Below are 17351 nucleotides of genomic sequence, written 5' to 3'. Positions count from 1 at the left end.
AACACAATAAACTATAATGTTAACAAGGTAATAGAAGCTCAATGTTAGTTTACTTGTTATGAAATATAAAGAACTTATTGTCAATAACAAATGCGTAAATAAGTGAATCATCAAATTCTTAGATATATTTTTTGAACGTTATTTTTGTTATGATTTATTTTTCAATGGGACATTAAGTACCTCATTAGTAATAAATTGGTAAAAATGACGTAAAGACGATGAAGACAAATACTTTGTTTTTATAGCTACCATTTCCGATTCAAAGACATAAATAACAAACAAAAAAATTTCTTTTATGAGCGAATTGGTTGTCATCCAAATCCATGAGACTGCCATTTACAAAGGATTTTTCATGAATTTCTTATAGTCTATTTTATATAACTAAAGTAGTTCATTTAACAAAAAAATGTTTATTTTTAAAAAGATAAATCTTAACGTGTTTCAGCCCGTTTTTCTTAAACATGACCTTATTATTTTTTGAACCTTCATGTTACTAAAAAAAAACATAAAATAATAGAAAACAATTATAAAAACCAATGACAACACTGCTTCCGTCTATCATAGGCGGTGTTCCCAAACGTACGATATTTTCGTATATGTACTATTTTCTGTTTTGTACATTACTTGTATGCGAAAAAAGATAATTTTGATGATTCGAAGGGGAAATGTACGCCAAAGCCAATGATGCCAGCCATTCGCTGTCAGCTGTATCATCTCGTTATCGACTGTTCCTTACTATTCTTAAGTTTATAAAGTTTTTGGAAAAGTCATCAAAAAAATCTTTTACGCCCTAACTCGGCCTTCAGAGAACAAAAAATAGTCGAACGAGGCCAGATAATGACAATTTGGTGGGTGCCCGATCTCTGTGAAGCCACATTCGTGTACAATAGCCTTGGAAAGCGAAGCACTATGGACTGGAAGAATGTCATGAGCAAACACACACATCCGCTAATTTTGCCGCGCCTTTTTTTATAATTTTCTTACGCAACAACTTTAGTACGTCAGAGTAATATGCCGTGTTGACAGTTATATTTGATTCCTTTAAGTCAAATATAGGATACCCTCACACGCACCTTTCCTTTTTTTTTTGCACGGACCCTTCTTTCCGATGCAACTCAATGGAATCTCTTTTGGATGTCCGATCATAGAAAAAGACCATAACTTCTGCACTATTTACAATGGATGCGATCAAGCTTTCTTAATCCTCTCGGCAAAGCTCTAAAAATCACTCACAATTTTCTACTCGACACTGCTTTTGCATTGTGCTGAGGCACCCATCTTGCACTTGTTTTGGAAATGTATTGCAATTTCTTTTGTTTTTAGGCGCCGGTAATTTTCTACACTAATTTAAGTTTTTTTGGAGTAGTCACAGGACCTCCCGCACGTGGATATTCTTTTAATGATTCTCGTTCCCAGCGAAACAGCTTAGAACTATTTTTAATTGTTGAAAATGATGGATACAAGCCATCACAACTTGATCTATAATAAAATGGGTCGAACCAGCAAGTTGAAACTTTGTGTAAAGACTTATCATTGACTTGTACACACATTATTACTCCTTCAATAAATTTGTTTCGGGAAAGGATAAATTGCTTAATTACTAATTTGACAAATAAAAATTATCCTGCTAGTAACATAATTTTTCAAGAAGGTCTTATTTACCCTCAACAAGATAGAGCTCCACCACATTACTGTCTTCCAGTTAGACAGTGGCTAAAAAAGAGACACACATAGAGGAGCGATAGAATGGCCACCAAGATTTAGCGACTCCATTGCATTGCATTCAGTATTTAAAATTTAGTTGAAAAAATACAACCTCAGATTTAAACGATTGGAAAGACTTCGGAGAGTATTAAGAGAAAAACTTTATTTTCTTATTGTAAAATATAAATATAAATAAAATATAACACATTTCCATTTGAGATTGTAGGGGTTGCATCGTTCCCAGTTGATGCGTTGAAGTAATTTAATCAATATACAAACAATTCCTCTTGAAATAAGTTTAACGTGCATTTGTATATTTTAAAATTTTGAATATATAATGGTGTGTTTTCATTTTGACACCTTGTATAAAATTGTTGATGGATTAAATTTCATTATGTGTGTTCAATTCACATAAAAAGTATTGGCATTAAAAAGAAAATATTCAATAGTAACCGTGTTGTGTTGTTTATCTCTAAAATGATAGTTAAATAACAGATTGTGTATTGTGGAAGTTCAGTAGGCTATGAGAAGGTATTGCGGTGACTATAATCGTTGCTATAGTAACGCGTTATTCCGCCGAACACTTCTATTCAAGGTTATAGATCAACGACACGAGCATGTTCTCTGAACACGACATATTAGATCATTTTATAGTTAGATATCCAAACGTATTGCGAGACAACAATATATCAGATGATTGGAAAGATCTACTGCATGAAGTTTTTGTAGAAAACGAAACAGTTTTACAAGATTTAAATAAATTTTTAGAGACTATTCCAGAAGATTCTTTACTTCCAATTCGCTCTAATATATGGTCGTTTACTCGGTATTGTAAACCGGAAGAAGTGAAAGTTGTAATAGTTGGTCAAGATCCGTATGCTACTAGAGGATGGGCTCACGGTTTAGCATTTAGTGTTGAAAAACATATAAAGAAAATACCACCATCACTAAGAAATATTTTGAAAGAAGTAAAGATTGATATTGGAAATTCAAAATATGCAAAATCTTTGAAATCGTTTCCTTCTAATTATGGATATTTGGAACATTGGGCTAAACAAGGAGTTCTACTATTGAACAGCGTTCTCACTGTAACAGTCGATAACAGCAAATCGCACTCAAACAAAGGTTGGGAGACTGTGATTTCTAAACTCATCGTCAAATTACAAATTGTAATAAATACCCAAGAGAAGTTTTTAATATTCATGCTGTGGGGCAACGACGCTAAAAAAATGGAAGAATTCGTGAACAAAAAACAAGGTAATAAAGTCTTACTTGCCGGACACCCTTCTCCATTAAATCGACTCCAAAGTTTTCTAGGATGCCGACATTTTTCGAAAACCAATGATATACTCACATCAGTTGGCATGAATCCAATAGATTGGTCATTAACGTAATTAAAATACTTGATTCATTTGTATTTTTTTGTAATTTGTAATATAAGTTTTTCAATGGCTACAAATTTTATTTACTATTACCATTGATCCATAATGTAGACCGAGAGCTAACGCGAAAGCGTAAAGTGGCGTGAACAGTTAAGAAAAATACTTGCACAATATCGAAGGCAGGAAAGTAATATAATAAGCTAGATGTATTTACTTGTCTACTAGCTTTTCCTACCAAAAAATTGGCACTGTTCAAGCGATAAACTTATCAATTAGTCGTGTGTAGACGGTTGCGATGTAACGAATGATCAGGTTAAATGAAACCTAAATACCCCAACAAATGAAAGCGTATCTTTGGAAAAAAATGAATGCGAGCAATAGTGAAGAAGACATGCCGCTTAAAATTTTTCAAAACCCTATTCATCTCTTAAGCCGTAAAACTGTCAAAGAATATCACAGAGTTGATATTGAAGATAGAGAGAGCGGTATGTAAGTACAATTGTACTATTGGGAGAGAGAGAAAAAGCATTCGTTTACCACTCTGTATCTCTCTCTCCTATGCCGTTCCCACACCTTGAAACCTTGAAACTTAGACGTCATGACCAACCAATAAGAATAGAGTGAAGAGGGGTATACCAATGCCCTTTCTCTCTCTATCAGCAGTACGGGCATAATTTTATTAACTCTATATCCCCACTAGTCGAAGCTTCGACATCATGGCGATCCTATCAGAATAGAGCAAAGAGACATTGAAGTGGTATAACGACGTTCTTTCTCTCTCTATCTTTAACATTAACTCTCTTAAAAGTAAAAATAATACAATCAGAAACATACCTCGAATAGTTATATTGAAAAATACTTTATTTCAACCAAGGATGGATGGAGCTGACTTCTATCTATCCCGTTCATTAGGGGACTTATTTCAGCAAAACAAATATTTTCGCATCTCATTAATTAATGTAAGTTTGCTTTAGATGTATCAAACGTTCGATGGGCTTTTTAAAAACTATTATCCGGGATCAGATAGATCAACAATCAGCTACAAAAACTTTTTATGTTCATTGCTTTAGTTTAGTGCGTTAATTTAATTTTTCTGTTTTTATTGGCTTTAATACAGTTGTATAATAGATTTTCGGTGTTTTAATAATGATTATTGAACAGTTATCAGCGATTTACCAACACATACATATCAACACATCAAAAAATACAGAATTTTTTTCAAATGATGAGGCCCTCTTAGACCTGGGGCCTGTAGAAGTTGGCTAACTTTGTCTGTCTTTTTGATATCCACTCACAGCACAATTGATTTTATTATTAAATAATTTACCCTATTAAGTAATCAATTCTAACTTTTTTTCCTCGAAAACTGTTAATTCGTCGTTGAAACCACAACGCAAGTTTCCACGGATAGATTGTAATCTTCACTTTTTTTCGAGATTTTGAAATTTGTAGTAATGTAACTTAATGTAGTCCACCGGATCCAGCAGAATTTTGAAAGTGGTCTATGAAAAAGTTTGGGAGCCAATGATTTAGTTACACAACCGAGTTTTCCTACTTGCAGTTTGGAAAACCAAAATTTTGTTTGCTTTTTTATCCTTTGAACGATGATTTATACTTTTATGTGAAGTGTAAAAAAATGTTTGGAGAAATATTATATAATATCAAGGTAGGTAATGTAAAGGTAGCACAAATCAAATATTATTTGAATTATGTTGAAGAAAACACAAAAATATGAAAAGTAAGATTTTCTGTTTTACAATTGAGTTGAAGATCATGGAAAAAATCAAATAGACCAAGTGTAGGATAATGTTTCAACGACCCAGGGCGGTCTAATCGAACTGTGAAAAACATTTAAATACTGTCCCATGGGCCGTAGAGTAGGTTTGGAATAAAATACGTCGTGCGATCCATAGGATCGCTCTGGGCTGTGGGAAGAATTTAGTTGCAGGCCAATGAACCGCACTGGGTATCAACGTGTTAAAGGAACAAGGCGTCGAAGCTTCATTTTTTAAATACACTGGATATCGTTTATAACGACCTTCAATGGACCAGGCACATTTGGTCGCTATAGCCGATCGTCGTTATAACCGATCATGACATCTACATTAAGCAAATGTGAAATAGGAATTTTGTTAAATCAATTACACATTGTCAACATAATAATAATAGAATTTTTTATTGATAATGATATAAAACTTAATTTTTTCTGACGGTTGTTCCTCATTTTGATTTCCCAGCACACCAGAATGTTTGAAACAATTTGTGATTGTTGTCGCAGGTACATCTTCCCAAGCTTGGTGGACCATTATAATAGCATCAAGGATGCTAATTTTTGTTTCCCGATTTTCCTCCACATCTTGAAGAAACCGTAAAACAAGCTGCTTTCTGAAATTGGTTTTAATCTTCTGTATTATCCCTTGGTCCATTGGCTGGAGAACGGACGTTGTGTTAGGTGGTAAAAATACAACCTTTATAAATTCAAAATCTCTCAAATTAATATGAGAAGGGCAACTATCGATGAGTAGCAAAATCTTTCTGCGCTTTTTCTTCAATTCCTTGTCCCAGTCTAAAAGGAATTTATTGAACAGATCGGTTGTCATCCAGGCTTTATGGTTATTGTAATAATCGACTGGCAAATTTTTTACATTTTTGAAGCAACGCGGGTTCTTAGACTTTCCTATCACGAAAAGCTTACGTTTTTCTGATCCACTCATGTTTGCAGCAACTAAAACAGTTATCCTTTCTTTCGAAAGTTTCCCGTTTGAACATTTTTCTCCTTTGAAGTGAAGGGTACGGTCAGGCGTAAGTTTATAAAATAAACCTGTCTCATCAGCGTTGAATACGTCACTATCATTGTAGCCTTCTCGAATAGTAGGCCAAACTTTGGATAGCCAATCATCAGATGTTGCCGATGGGACTCCCGCGGCTTCCCCACTAAGTTTTTTAAAAACAATGGCATGCCTAACGCAAAACCGTTGGACCCAATTTCTGGAAATAATTTCTTCCGATTCCCTGGAACTACGGGGGATAGATTTTAAAAAATCATTCGCTTTTGCTAGCAGAATTGGGCCAGAGATCGGAATATTACGACTGCGTTGGATTTTGAACCATTTGAAAAGTAACTGATCCACATTCTCGTTAGTGGAATTACGGAGTTTCTTTTTTTTTAATGAATCCCCTTTTTGAACAATGTCTTTTATCTCATATCTTTTTTTTTGCCAAATGGATGATATTGTAGAGTGACTCACCTCTAATTCTTTTGCTAGGCTGACGTTCGTTTCTCCATTCTCTGGACGGCAGCAAATGAGGTATTTCTCCTCCAACGTAAAAGTTTTTCTTTTAAACATGATGTTCACAAGTTACCACACAGAGTTGCACCTTTGAATGTTAAAGTTAAACTACATAAGCAAAGAGTGAACAGTCAGAAAAGTCCCCACCACTTCAAAACCCGATCGAAAAAGGTTTCCTAGAAAAATTAGGGATTTTTGTACGCAATTTTCTCCTTATGAATTACTGGTAAACACCTAGAAAAGTCCTCACCAGTTTAAAACCTGATTTTCTATCAAAAGGGGTTTCCTAGAAAAATAAAGGCTTTTGTAGACAATGTCTCCTTATGAATTACAGGAACGGCGTCGCTAAAACCGATCTTTTAATTTGGTGGGTCTTACCAAAATGAGTTGTTATAACCGATCAGTCGTTATAACCGAGGTCGTTATTTCCGATCAAAAATGCGTTGCTAAGGCTTGTAGAATCACGGGTCCGGAAAATATGGTCGCTATAACCGATACGTCGTTATAACCGAGGTTGTTATAAACGATATCCAGTGTATTAATATCACACTACTCAAGTTTAATTATTAACATGTTTAAAAAAGATTATTAATTGTTATATTTTAAGAGAGAAGTCCAAAAGTACTTTACTGTCCCTTACCCCATTAAATAATGAGATGATTGCAATCTTTGTTGCTTTGATATATTCCACTAATTCTTTCAAAGCTCACACATCCACCTCTAGACATGGGTCTGTCGTGAACGTTAGTCATTAGTGACGTTCTCGTCGCGACTACAAAGATCGTAGTACCAAAAGAGTATTTCAGATGCTGCGACGCATAAGGCCGCTTGACATAATGCAATACAATGTGCAATAAATTGCATGCAAGTCTGTGTAAACAGTAAAAGTAAACAAATTCCTAACCTCAAATTTTATCTAATATTTTCTACCTACCTTTTACGAAAGTTAGCTGATCTGTTAAGCCAAAGTAACTAGATTTCAACTTGCATGAAATAAAAATGACACAAAACCGATAATGTCATGAAACAATCAGATTAACTTCATCTGCGCATGTTTTTGATCAAGAAATATTGCGTCTTGCATTACATTAGACGTTGTATTGCATAAAGTCAAGCGGCCTTTAGTGGAATGCAACTCATGTAATGAATTTTACTAGTTTAGAAGCCGCTCCGTTATTTGCATTAAATTAAATATTAGTTCGGTTTCGAATGTTGAGAACAGCGTTTCGTATTGCTGTATCATGTTAAATATATATTTTAATTAGTTTTATTAGTTATTATGTTCGTTTCTGCATTCTATGGAAACATTGATTCACTTGAATTTTGGTTAGAAGCTATCAAATTTAGACGCGAATCGAAAAGATATTTTCTCGACAATTATTTTAAAAAAACAATGCCTTAAGAAGAAACATGATTAAAATGACTGATTGAACTTTTGTTGAGGTTTACCAATTGAGGTTTTTTAAAAAATATTTTTTATATTGGTACAGATAAGGTGTGATCGAAAATAAATTCATAAAAGTCATTTTCCTCATCATTAAAACGAAAAAAGCTTCTAAATGTTACCAAAAAAAGCGAAAAAATTTTTGTCGCCTCCATTTAGAGTTGATCTGGTGGACTAAAATCTTCTGAAAATTAGTAAATATATTATTTTTCAACAACTTACTGTTCCAGTGTGACTATATCCTTATTTCCGGTATGAATTTGAGCCAATCTTAGAGCCAAATCGTTTGCTTCCGAACCCGAATTGACGAAGTAACATACTGAGAGTTCCTCGGGCATAGTACTGAGAATTTTTTGAGCACAAATAAGTATTTCTTCATGTAGAAAACGGTTGTTTGTACTTAAAAGTCCCATTTGTTCACTTCCTGCTTTAACTACCGCCGGGTGGCAGTGTCCAACTGTAAAAAACAATATTATAAATATGTATGTACCCCGAACCTCAATAAATGGAAATTATAAGGAAAATTTACATTAAATTATTTAAATTACATAGCTGTAAATAATGGAATAGTAGAGAAATCACAAATTACAAAAAACTTCTAACTCTAGCTCCTGTAACTTTCCAGACATTGTTATAGAAATATTTAAGCAGAAAACAAATTTGTGAATGAATTAATTATTTACAATTGTATGAATAAAGCATTCAAACTACAAGAGAGAGAAATGATTCATTTTCAAAAAATTGTTTGCAATTTTAAGACAAAAGTTTCTGAAAAACTAAGATACAAATAACCAAATAAAGACACAAATAAAATAAAATATGTATACTCAAGAAAACTACAATGAATAAAGAAATTACATTTTAATTGAATGTACATGTGAAATTTTTTTTATGTAATATACATTACATTTTAATATCCTCTGCGAAACTCACGGTGACAAAAGAAGAATTAGATTGTGCCTTAACTTAGATTAAACGAATTTACTGATTTCCACAGATTGAGAAAGCGCTCTGGACAAAAATCACTTAACAATTGATGTACTGATTCCTCACCACCAGCTCTCTGTAGAAGGGATATAAAAACTAGAAAATTAGTTATCCATACTCAGAGACAAACCGAATTCAAAATGAATACGGTTCCAAGAAAGCACCAAACATTGCTGAGATTACTATGCTACCTGTAAATGGAATCTAATGGTGAGGAAATCATTCACATCATCCTCGCGACTAATTAAATCTCTTCACACTACTCTATTAGTCAATTAGATCTCGATTACCTTGTAACTTTTTATATTATTTGAACATGTTTCTCGCATAACTTCTATCTTATAAAAATTCTCCAATCCTCAAACTTCAACAAGCCACACGTGTATGTGAAGCCCTATTTTCTAATATTGACGTGCTCGAGAAACAGTAAAGCGGTGTAGTGTTAATATGAACAGTGTACCTTCAGTCTCTGAAGACGATAACATGGTTATCGAAACGCGCATCAGATAGTGTAATTGCAAGTGTTGGTGTAATGATAGTTGGCCTTATATAGGCCCAATTTTACAAATTAAGTTGAAACCTCAAACCATAGATACCATTTTTTTCACATTTTATAAATGGCGGTCAAAGTGTAGTTTAAACTTCAGTTTAACATGAAAACTTTTTCAAATTATTCACATTATTACCATATTATGAATAGGTTTGGTAAGATGATTGAGAATTTGCATTTATATTTGATGAAATCTACGACGATGATGAAGAAATTATCAATATTATCGACGTCCCAAGAACACAAACATGTGATTCGTCTTAGAGCAAATATTCAAATTGTCCCATTTATTCTTTAAATTTGTTGTTCTTTTTGGATCAGACTGATCGTTTGTATTTCTTTACGAGGTTAGTTAAATGCACCACTTCAGTTTCAGAGAAATTGCAAGATCTTTTTTGTTCTTTGTTCTCTTTCGTTTGTACAACTGTCTTAAACAATTTAAGTCCAAAACAACTAACTATTGACAGAAAAATGTCTGGTTAACTGTGACTTGTAAAATAGAGTTCTTGGTTTATTCTTGGTTTAAACTATAGTTTAAACTTTAGTTTAATCTCCAGTTTAACCCTAGGTTGTAAAATTAGCCAGTTTCTCCAAAATACTGTTCCGGATTTATATGACGATTTGACATTACTTTTGAGGTTGGAACATTGGTTTATGCATGAAGCAGCCCTTTCTAATTTTAGTATCATTGTAAATTTTTTGAACTGCCAATATTCAAATAAGTTGATTGGGCGAGGAAATAATTGTCCTTTAGATTGGTCTCCCCGTTCACCGGACATCAATAGATGTGATTTCTTTAGAAGTGTGTATAGAGGGCTGTTTATTCTTCTCTAGTTGATTCCTGAGAAGAATTGTGGAATCGTATGATAGAACAATTAAATGTAACACTAATTTTTGGGCGAAGAATAATTTTGTTACTAAGAGAAAAATGGGGATCCTTTATAGTAATATCTTTAAATTATAATTGTTTATGTTCTTTCAACAATATTATTAATTTGTTTTTCAATTAAATTGATCTCATTGAAATGTATCTAATGTAATAAATCTGAATGAAATAAAATTCATACCCCTATGTACAAATATTTCTTTTAAATAAATTTAAATTACAAGAGAAAAAAGCTACTGTGAACTTTTAAGGTTAGGTCCTAATTAACCACCAGAATTGTTGGATCGCCTTCTACTTACCATTACCTGAAGCCCTTACCAGTCTCATACAATGTACCACATTTGGTATTTTTAAGCTAAAGGGCTGCAAAAAATTAATTTTTTCCAAATTTCTGGCCTTACTTTGAAGACCTATAACTCATCAGGTATGCAACTTGGTATAGATTTGTTGCCAGTTGCATTATTTTGGGCTTCCCAATACGTGTCTGCTTTGTGTCGGTTCTTATGTGAGACACCCTGAATGTACCATTGTTAAACTTAGAGAATTAATGGTTCATCCACACGTCTAAGTCTGAGATTAAAGCGATCCGTCGTCTTTGCGTCTTTCAAGTCTTTAACAATAATAATACGTCTTTTCCGGTAACCAAACGTCTTTGGTTGCCACAGAATATCATAAATAGTTAGTGCTCGCGTCTTCTAAGCAACTCTTTAACTTAAATAATTCGATTTCTCTGGAAACCGTACGTCTTTCGGATTCACAGAATATCTTAAGCAGTCTAATATCTTACGTCCTCTAAGCAACTTCTTAACTAACTTGGGTGTGTCGCGATGTTGTCGACAAAAACAAAAAATTACTTGGGTACTCAGTTAAAGTTAAAAGAATAGAGATGGGAGAAAACGAACAACGACAACTAAGTGAAAAAGAAACAAAACTAGAAATCTGAAGAATTTGGAAAGATATAAATTCCTACAATTATATTACGGAATATTGTTCAATACATTAATTTTCCCACCTTGTATATTGTGGGATATTTGGTTGATAATATTTCTGTTTGTTGGATTAATATAATAAGATGTAATAAATTTTTATTTTTATTCTGCTTTGTGGATGGATTTCTCAAACAATAAACTAGTGACTTTTAACCCGATGATCTTATCATACGGAAAATTTTTTGCTAATTCATAATTTTCCTGTTAGATAAGGTTTATGAATATAAAATTTATTTATTAATCGTCTAAAATTAAGGACATGAAAATTTCCACGATTTGGTTAATGCTGATATAAACGGTATTTAATTGCGTCACAGATGCTGTAAAAATCTAAAAATATTCCAAATCAATTTACAAATGTTTTCCACTTACCATTTATAAGATTAAGAACATTTTTTAATATCTATTAACGTATGTGTAATAATTAAATAATATGTGAAAATTTTTATGTAAATATTGATATATTTATTTTTATTATCTATAAACTTCAACAAAAATTCCAAAGTTTAATAGTTGATTGAATACATTTAATTGGTTATGGATAATGAGAAAACAATTTGAACCTATAAAATAAATAAAAAGAAAATAATTCAATTTCTAGGACCGGTAATGTGAAAAACCCAAGTGGAATAAATTCATTATCTCTGTTGAGTTAAATTTTTAATTGACGTTATTCAACGTGAAACTGTGATCAAACTTGAGTCAGGAAAATCTTGAAAAACAAGACCAAGACTAGAATAATATTGGTATTAGCTCTGGCCTCGGTTTCATTCCGTTGACCTGTTATTTTTTCGAATAATTCGGTCGATTTGAATGGATTTAACTTCGACTTGTGTCCAGATTTGACAACTAGCGAATTTTGGAACTGAAAACAAATGCCCCAAAGAAAGAAATATCAATCAAATAAAGAAGTAACTACTGAAACGATGAATATCAAAGAGAAAATTGAGAGATTAGAAAAGTGTTGGAATGTTAACTTATAACTTAAATAAGAAGTTTTTTGAAATTTTTTTCAAGCAACGAAAATAATTAACTGGATTACCATATTTACCAGTTCAAGGTGAAAACAAATGAAAAAGTCGTAGTAGGGGGCCGCTATTTTCACCTACAGAATAGGCTGCATGAAATGGAGCAAGACAATAAAACTACCCCTATTCACTGCTGCGTGGCTCCCAATCCTCCAATACTGAAAGTAGAGTTAATACATGCTAGCAATAAAAATACCAAACCAACAAGGAAAACATGAAAAAAATTACAAAAGTGCTCCAATTATTCAGTTGAACTGATTTTCATTAGAATAATCTTTAAACCATCAGTAAAACCAAATTATGAGTGATGTTGGTAAAGTTGGAAATGCATCAATGAATCAAAAGCTGATCAAGGTCGTCTTGTTTTATGTCAAGCAGTCTTGAGTAAAGTCAACATTGCATTGATAATTTCCACCCTCTAATAGAAGACACTTGAAGAATAATTCATTCCAAATATAAAATCAAATGTATCATCATAGTACATTTATGTTTACGCACATAACAAAATTGATTATGTAAACAAAAAGTAATGTGAGTTAATAAATTCGTACTGGAATTTCTCAGGAATGTGTAAATTAATAATAATAGTTTTTTTCGCACAAACGTGTATACGTACCATGAGCAACATTGTTGATACAATCCAAATACGCATCATCCTTTTCGTCGTACATGTACTGCCCTTTCGCCCTAACGATCTTTAGAGGATTTTGACGGAAAAAGAGTTGACATGATTCTCTAAAACATATTAATACTAAAAATAGCGGTTTTGAAGATATTGGTATTTTATCATTTGTTTTATTGATAAAAACAAAATTAATATTTTTCAAAGTAGTGCAGTATAAGTAAAAAAGTAAAGTAAAAGTAAAATTAAAGTAGTATAGTTCAAAGTAGGTAATTATACAATTATCACGATGATAAATCTAAAAGGTTTCTTTTGGAATGGCTTCCATTTGTCGTGTCGTAGTTCTGCCAATGTCAGTTGGTTAAACTTTTATTATAAATAAACTAACTAACACATTATAAATGATAAAAAAACTCATTTTGGAAAAATCATTCATATCAGATTTTGTAGTTGAATGAATGCAAGTTTTTATTAGCTTTTTAGTCAATGGACTTAAGTAAGTCAAAGAGGACTTTTATGTATAAAAAGAAGAAAAAATGGAAAATGGTTAAATGAAATCTCATTACATAGAATTTTCAATTTATAAAAAGTGAATAAATTGTGTTAAGACATTTGCTATATAGCTTAAGGGACATCCATTAATTACTGAACTCAGAAGGGGTTCAATGGAATCTCATCAAATTTCATTTCAACCGAGGGGGGATAATCGAAATACTTCAAAAAATGGAAAATATCACAAACTGCAGAAGCACAGATCACTTCTTCATGCGGTTCGACAAGAAACTGTAGTCAGGATTCAACCAATGTGTCGTGCTAAAGAGCTGCTGTGCGTTCTGAATGAAAGTTTTGAATGGATAGACGAAAAAAAAGTAGAATTTTTCCGTAAATGTCTTCCAGCACTAGCAGAAATCCCAGATGATGTGTCCAATTATTTCAAACTACATGAGTCTTCATGGATCGAGTAGAAATTTCAAAAAAGTTTTGTTTTTATCTGTTTTTACTTTGAATTTCATTTAATTTAAATAAACGAACGTTTATTATTTTTAGGATAATAAAAAAAAAATTAGTTCTAAATATTTTTAGCGTCAAATTAACGTAAGAGGAGGGGAAATCCAGGCAAATCTCAATAAATCTAGGGAGTCTAAACTAGTATATGTGTCCAATATTTGTACAATTAGCGTTGTCAGGACAAAGTTTAAATTTTTGATCGCGCAAAGGGCCAAAATAAACGGTGTCTGGCTTATAACATTTCACACGCAGTCGAGTCGATTTTCGTTGATTTCAAAAAGTTGTTAGCACACGAGAAATAACCTATTTTAGGTTGATCAGTAACTAAGATTGATTTCTCTGTTTGTCAGAATTACTTAACGACCCTAGAACAACGCAAGAGTTTGCTTATTGCAGAATTCAATTCTAAACATTTGATGTGTGAGGAAATTTACCGCTGTGTTTTGAAAGTAACAGCTTGTAAATATTTTTATTATTCAACTTCAAGAGAAGATTTGTTTTGGAAAGTAGCTGCAGTGACTTATTTGTGCAATTGTATTTCATTAGAATTCAACAAAAATTTGAAAAATGTTGATTGAATAATACTACTAGACAAAAAATCCTCGATATTATAAGATTTCCTTTTGCCCAAATGAGATTGGAACATTGTTAAAATTGGAAACTGTTTGTGATAAATCAATTCACACAAGGTGGGTCTATTATTTGTTTATTGATATTAATTTTTCTAAATAGATAATCGATTTAGTAGCTTTTTATTTTAATAATATGATACTAATTCTATTTTTTGATTCCTAAAATTAGTCTAAAATAATGCATTCTCAAGTTCTTTGAAAAAATACCTATTTTTATCAGAAAATAAAAAATAGCAAATATAATTATTTCAAATGTTTTTGACTAATACTAAGTTTTATTATTACTTAGTTTTAATCTATGACATAGTCAAAACAACTTACTGACTTTTATTGAATAACAATAACTTAAACTTTAACAAACATTTTTTCGTTTTGCTTGTTTAAAAAGTGTTTATTAGCAAATTTTACAAATATTTGATATGGCATATTTTGAGTTTACTTAATTGTATGTATACGTACAAGTAATATATTATATAAACTTGATAAGGTATCAAGTTATTGTTAATTGTAAATTTTAAGATTATTTATGCAAATTATTATATACCTGTTTTTATTTAAATTATCAGAGGATCAACATAATTATATTCTTTTCGGTTTGTAAATCTGGAAAAACGAGTTTTTGTTCTATTTGCTTCAAATATTATTCATAAATAGTTATTTATGTAACAAGTAGCCTTTTTCGACGAATGTTAATATTGTTGCACGAGCTGCAGGCGAAAAAAGCCCTTTACACACGAATTGTATACAATATTTTTCTACTAGCGGAAATTTTATCAAAATAGATCAAATACATACTTCGTTAGAAGAAAATATAACTTATTTATTGATTCCTCATAAAAAATATTATGTTTTTATCAATATTTTGAACATTTCAATCAAGATTAGATCAAATTAGCTAAACAAAAGACGGATTCAATTATGAATACTAATATTAAAGGTGCAGTTTGGGCAGATACTGAATTTGTGAATGCCAACTACTACATAAGTAGAATAATAAGAAGTGGAATGAGCGCGACTTGAACCTGAGACCTCCCGTATGAGAGCCTCGTGCTCTACCCACAGCGTTACGGAGACATTAATAACTTTCTTTACGAACTACTGCTTAAATTAGTACGTGAAGTTTTACGCACTGGAAAGTGTGTCTAAAGTACGTATTTAAAGCAGTAAATTAAAACATTTTATCACAACTTAACTAGATTATTTATGTTGAAGCAATGAATTAATACTTTAATTTGATCAGCCTTGGCAAAAGAATAAAGTAAAAGAAGGCACTAACTTATTAAAATCGGTTTATGGTTTTTCTTTCTCCATATCTGATGGCTGATTGCCCATATGAGTCGATGAAGACAAAAGAATATTGGTTTTAATACATAATCAAATCGCCGGTGCTTGCTGTATAATTTAGTTTTTTATTTGTATATGATTTACAAATCCCAAAAAAATCGTTGTCGCTATGAGAACGATATTGTGTTTTTAAAGTAAATCGTATTTAATAATCTTATAGCTAATCCCCGTAACTACCACCACTTTTGGAAAACACAAAATTTTATGTTAGAAATACCAGCTATATGTCAAATGTGACCATATTCCGATAACTATTTTTAAAGTCGATTTTTTTAAAAGTAAAAGCAAATAAAGCCAAATTCAATAAAATCGCCATTATTGCTATATATCCCTAATATCTAAGACAACGTGTAATTAACTTATTGCTCTTTACGTGCAAAAAGTAACTGTCTGCAAGTAAATAATTTCAAAACAAAATGAGAAATTCTGGATAAATAAGGTATATATGAGAAATATAAGGAACGAGAAAAGAGATTGTTGTTATAGAATTTGTTTAATACAGTTGCTTGATACCCTACAATTACTATTACAAAAATTTTTTCAAGATTATTTTACCTTGCAAATCTTACAAATAATAAACATCAACAATATACATTCTGCTTTTTCTATAAAACTCTTTATGCTCTTTCGTGCGTGAGAGCATTGGGATTTTAGTTATCATTCTCCTTTTTTCCATTCGTTCCGATCCTTTACTACTTCTTTTATCTGCTGTATTGTTTTCCCTTGTTTCTTTACTCCAATTTATACACTTTTTATAATTTAATTATCAGAAAGAAACTGGGATGACAGTCTACTCACAGAGTTCTATATATTAATTTGAATTAAAAAAAAAATTTTTTTTTCAAATACTAATTATAATAAAATCAAAAATTTGTAATATTGAAAAGTGTACATATTTGATATGGTGAAACATTTTTTTAAAAAGACTGTCCTGAAGACTGTTCAGTATAATGCCTTGCCATGTTCTACTTTTAAATATCAATTGAGAAACTTTTTGGCAATTGATTCAAACCCACCTATGCATCAATCTATCCTAGATTAAAAAGAATATCAATGTGAAAGTTTAATTATAAAATTTGGAGATATTCTGACACTACGAAAAGCATAAATAGAATGAAAAAAAGCGAAGAAGCACTTTGTTATATATTTTATAAATTAAAAATACAATATTATTTTCAAAATTCAATCCATAAGTTTTATAATATTCAAACATAAATAAAATAAACTATTCCATATCAAGAAATTTATTTTTTTAACGTTCTTAAAAAATATAACTTACCCAATAAGTTTTTCTCTAAGAGAAATGCATTCTTGTTTTGATAGTGACATTTCGAAATTTATTTTTGGTGATGATTTTGAAAATATGAACGTCTTAACCCGTTCGGCTATTTGCTACTTGAGGACAGCTACAACCGCACGTTAACGATTTGTATTTACCAATTTATATTGGAGGATACTGTATGCGCGCGCTTCCCAATCTCAGAC

At 31.6% G+C, this 17351-nt stretch overlaps 2 protein-coding genes across 2 annotated transcripts in view; one reads left to right on the top strand and one right to left on the bottom strand.

Moving 5' to 3' along the window:
• LOC130900507 (alanine--glyoxylate aminotransferase 2-like) overlaps positions 1-17351 on the bottom strand; it is a 27688-nt gene extending 10337 nt beyond the window's left edge. Inside the window, exons 1-3 of the mRNA XM_057811197.1 lie at positions 17146-17351; positions 12877-12995; positions 8043-8277 (exon numbers count right to left, since the gene is read on the bottom strand). Coding sequence (XP_057667180.1) covers positions 8043-8277; positions 12877-12995; positions 17146-17195 — 404 coding nt within the window. The 5' untranslated portion in view covers positions 17196-17351. The remainder of the gene's footprint in view (positions 1-8042; positions 8278-12876; positions 12996-17145) is intronic.
• LOC130900508 (uracil-DNA glycosylase-like) lies at positions 2120-3152 on the top strand. The gene has a single exon (XM_057811198.1). It carries the CDS (start codon positions 2322-2324, stop codon positions 3096-3098), a length of 777 nt encoding a protein of 258 aa, XP_057667181.1. The 5' UTR covers positions 2120-2321; the 3' UTR covers positions 3099-3152.

Source organism: Diorhabda carinulata, chromosome X (assembly GCF_026250575.1).
Source record: "Diorhabda carinulata isolate Delta chromosome X, icDioCari1.1, whole genome shotgun sequence".
In the NCBI taxonomy this organism is placed as follows: Eukaryota; Metazoa; Arthropoda; class Insecta; order Coleoptera; family Chrysomelidae; genus Diorhabda; species Diorhabda carinulata.
The sequence above is the reverse complement of the archived record's forward strand: the minus strand, read 5'-3'. Positions and strand labels throughout refer to the sequence as shown.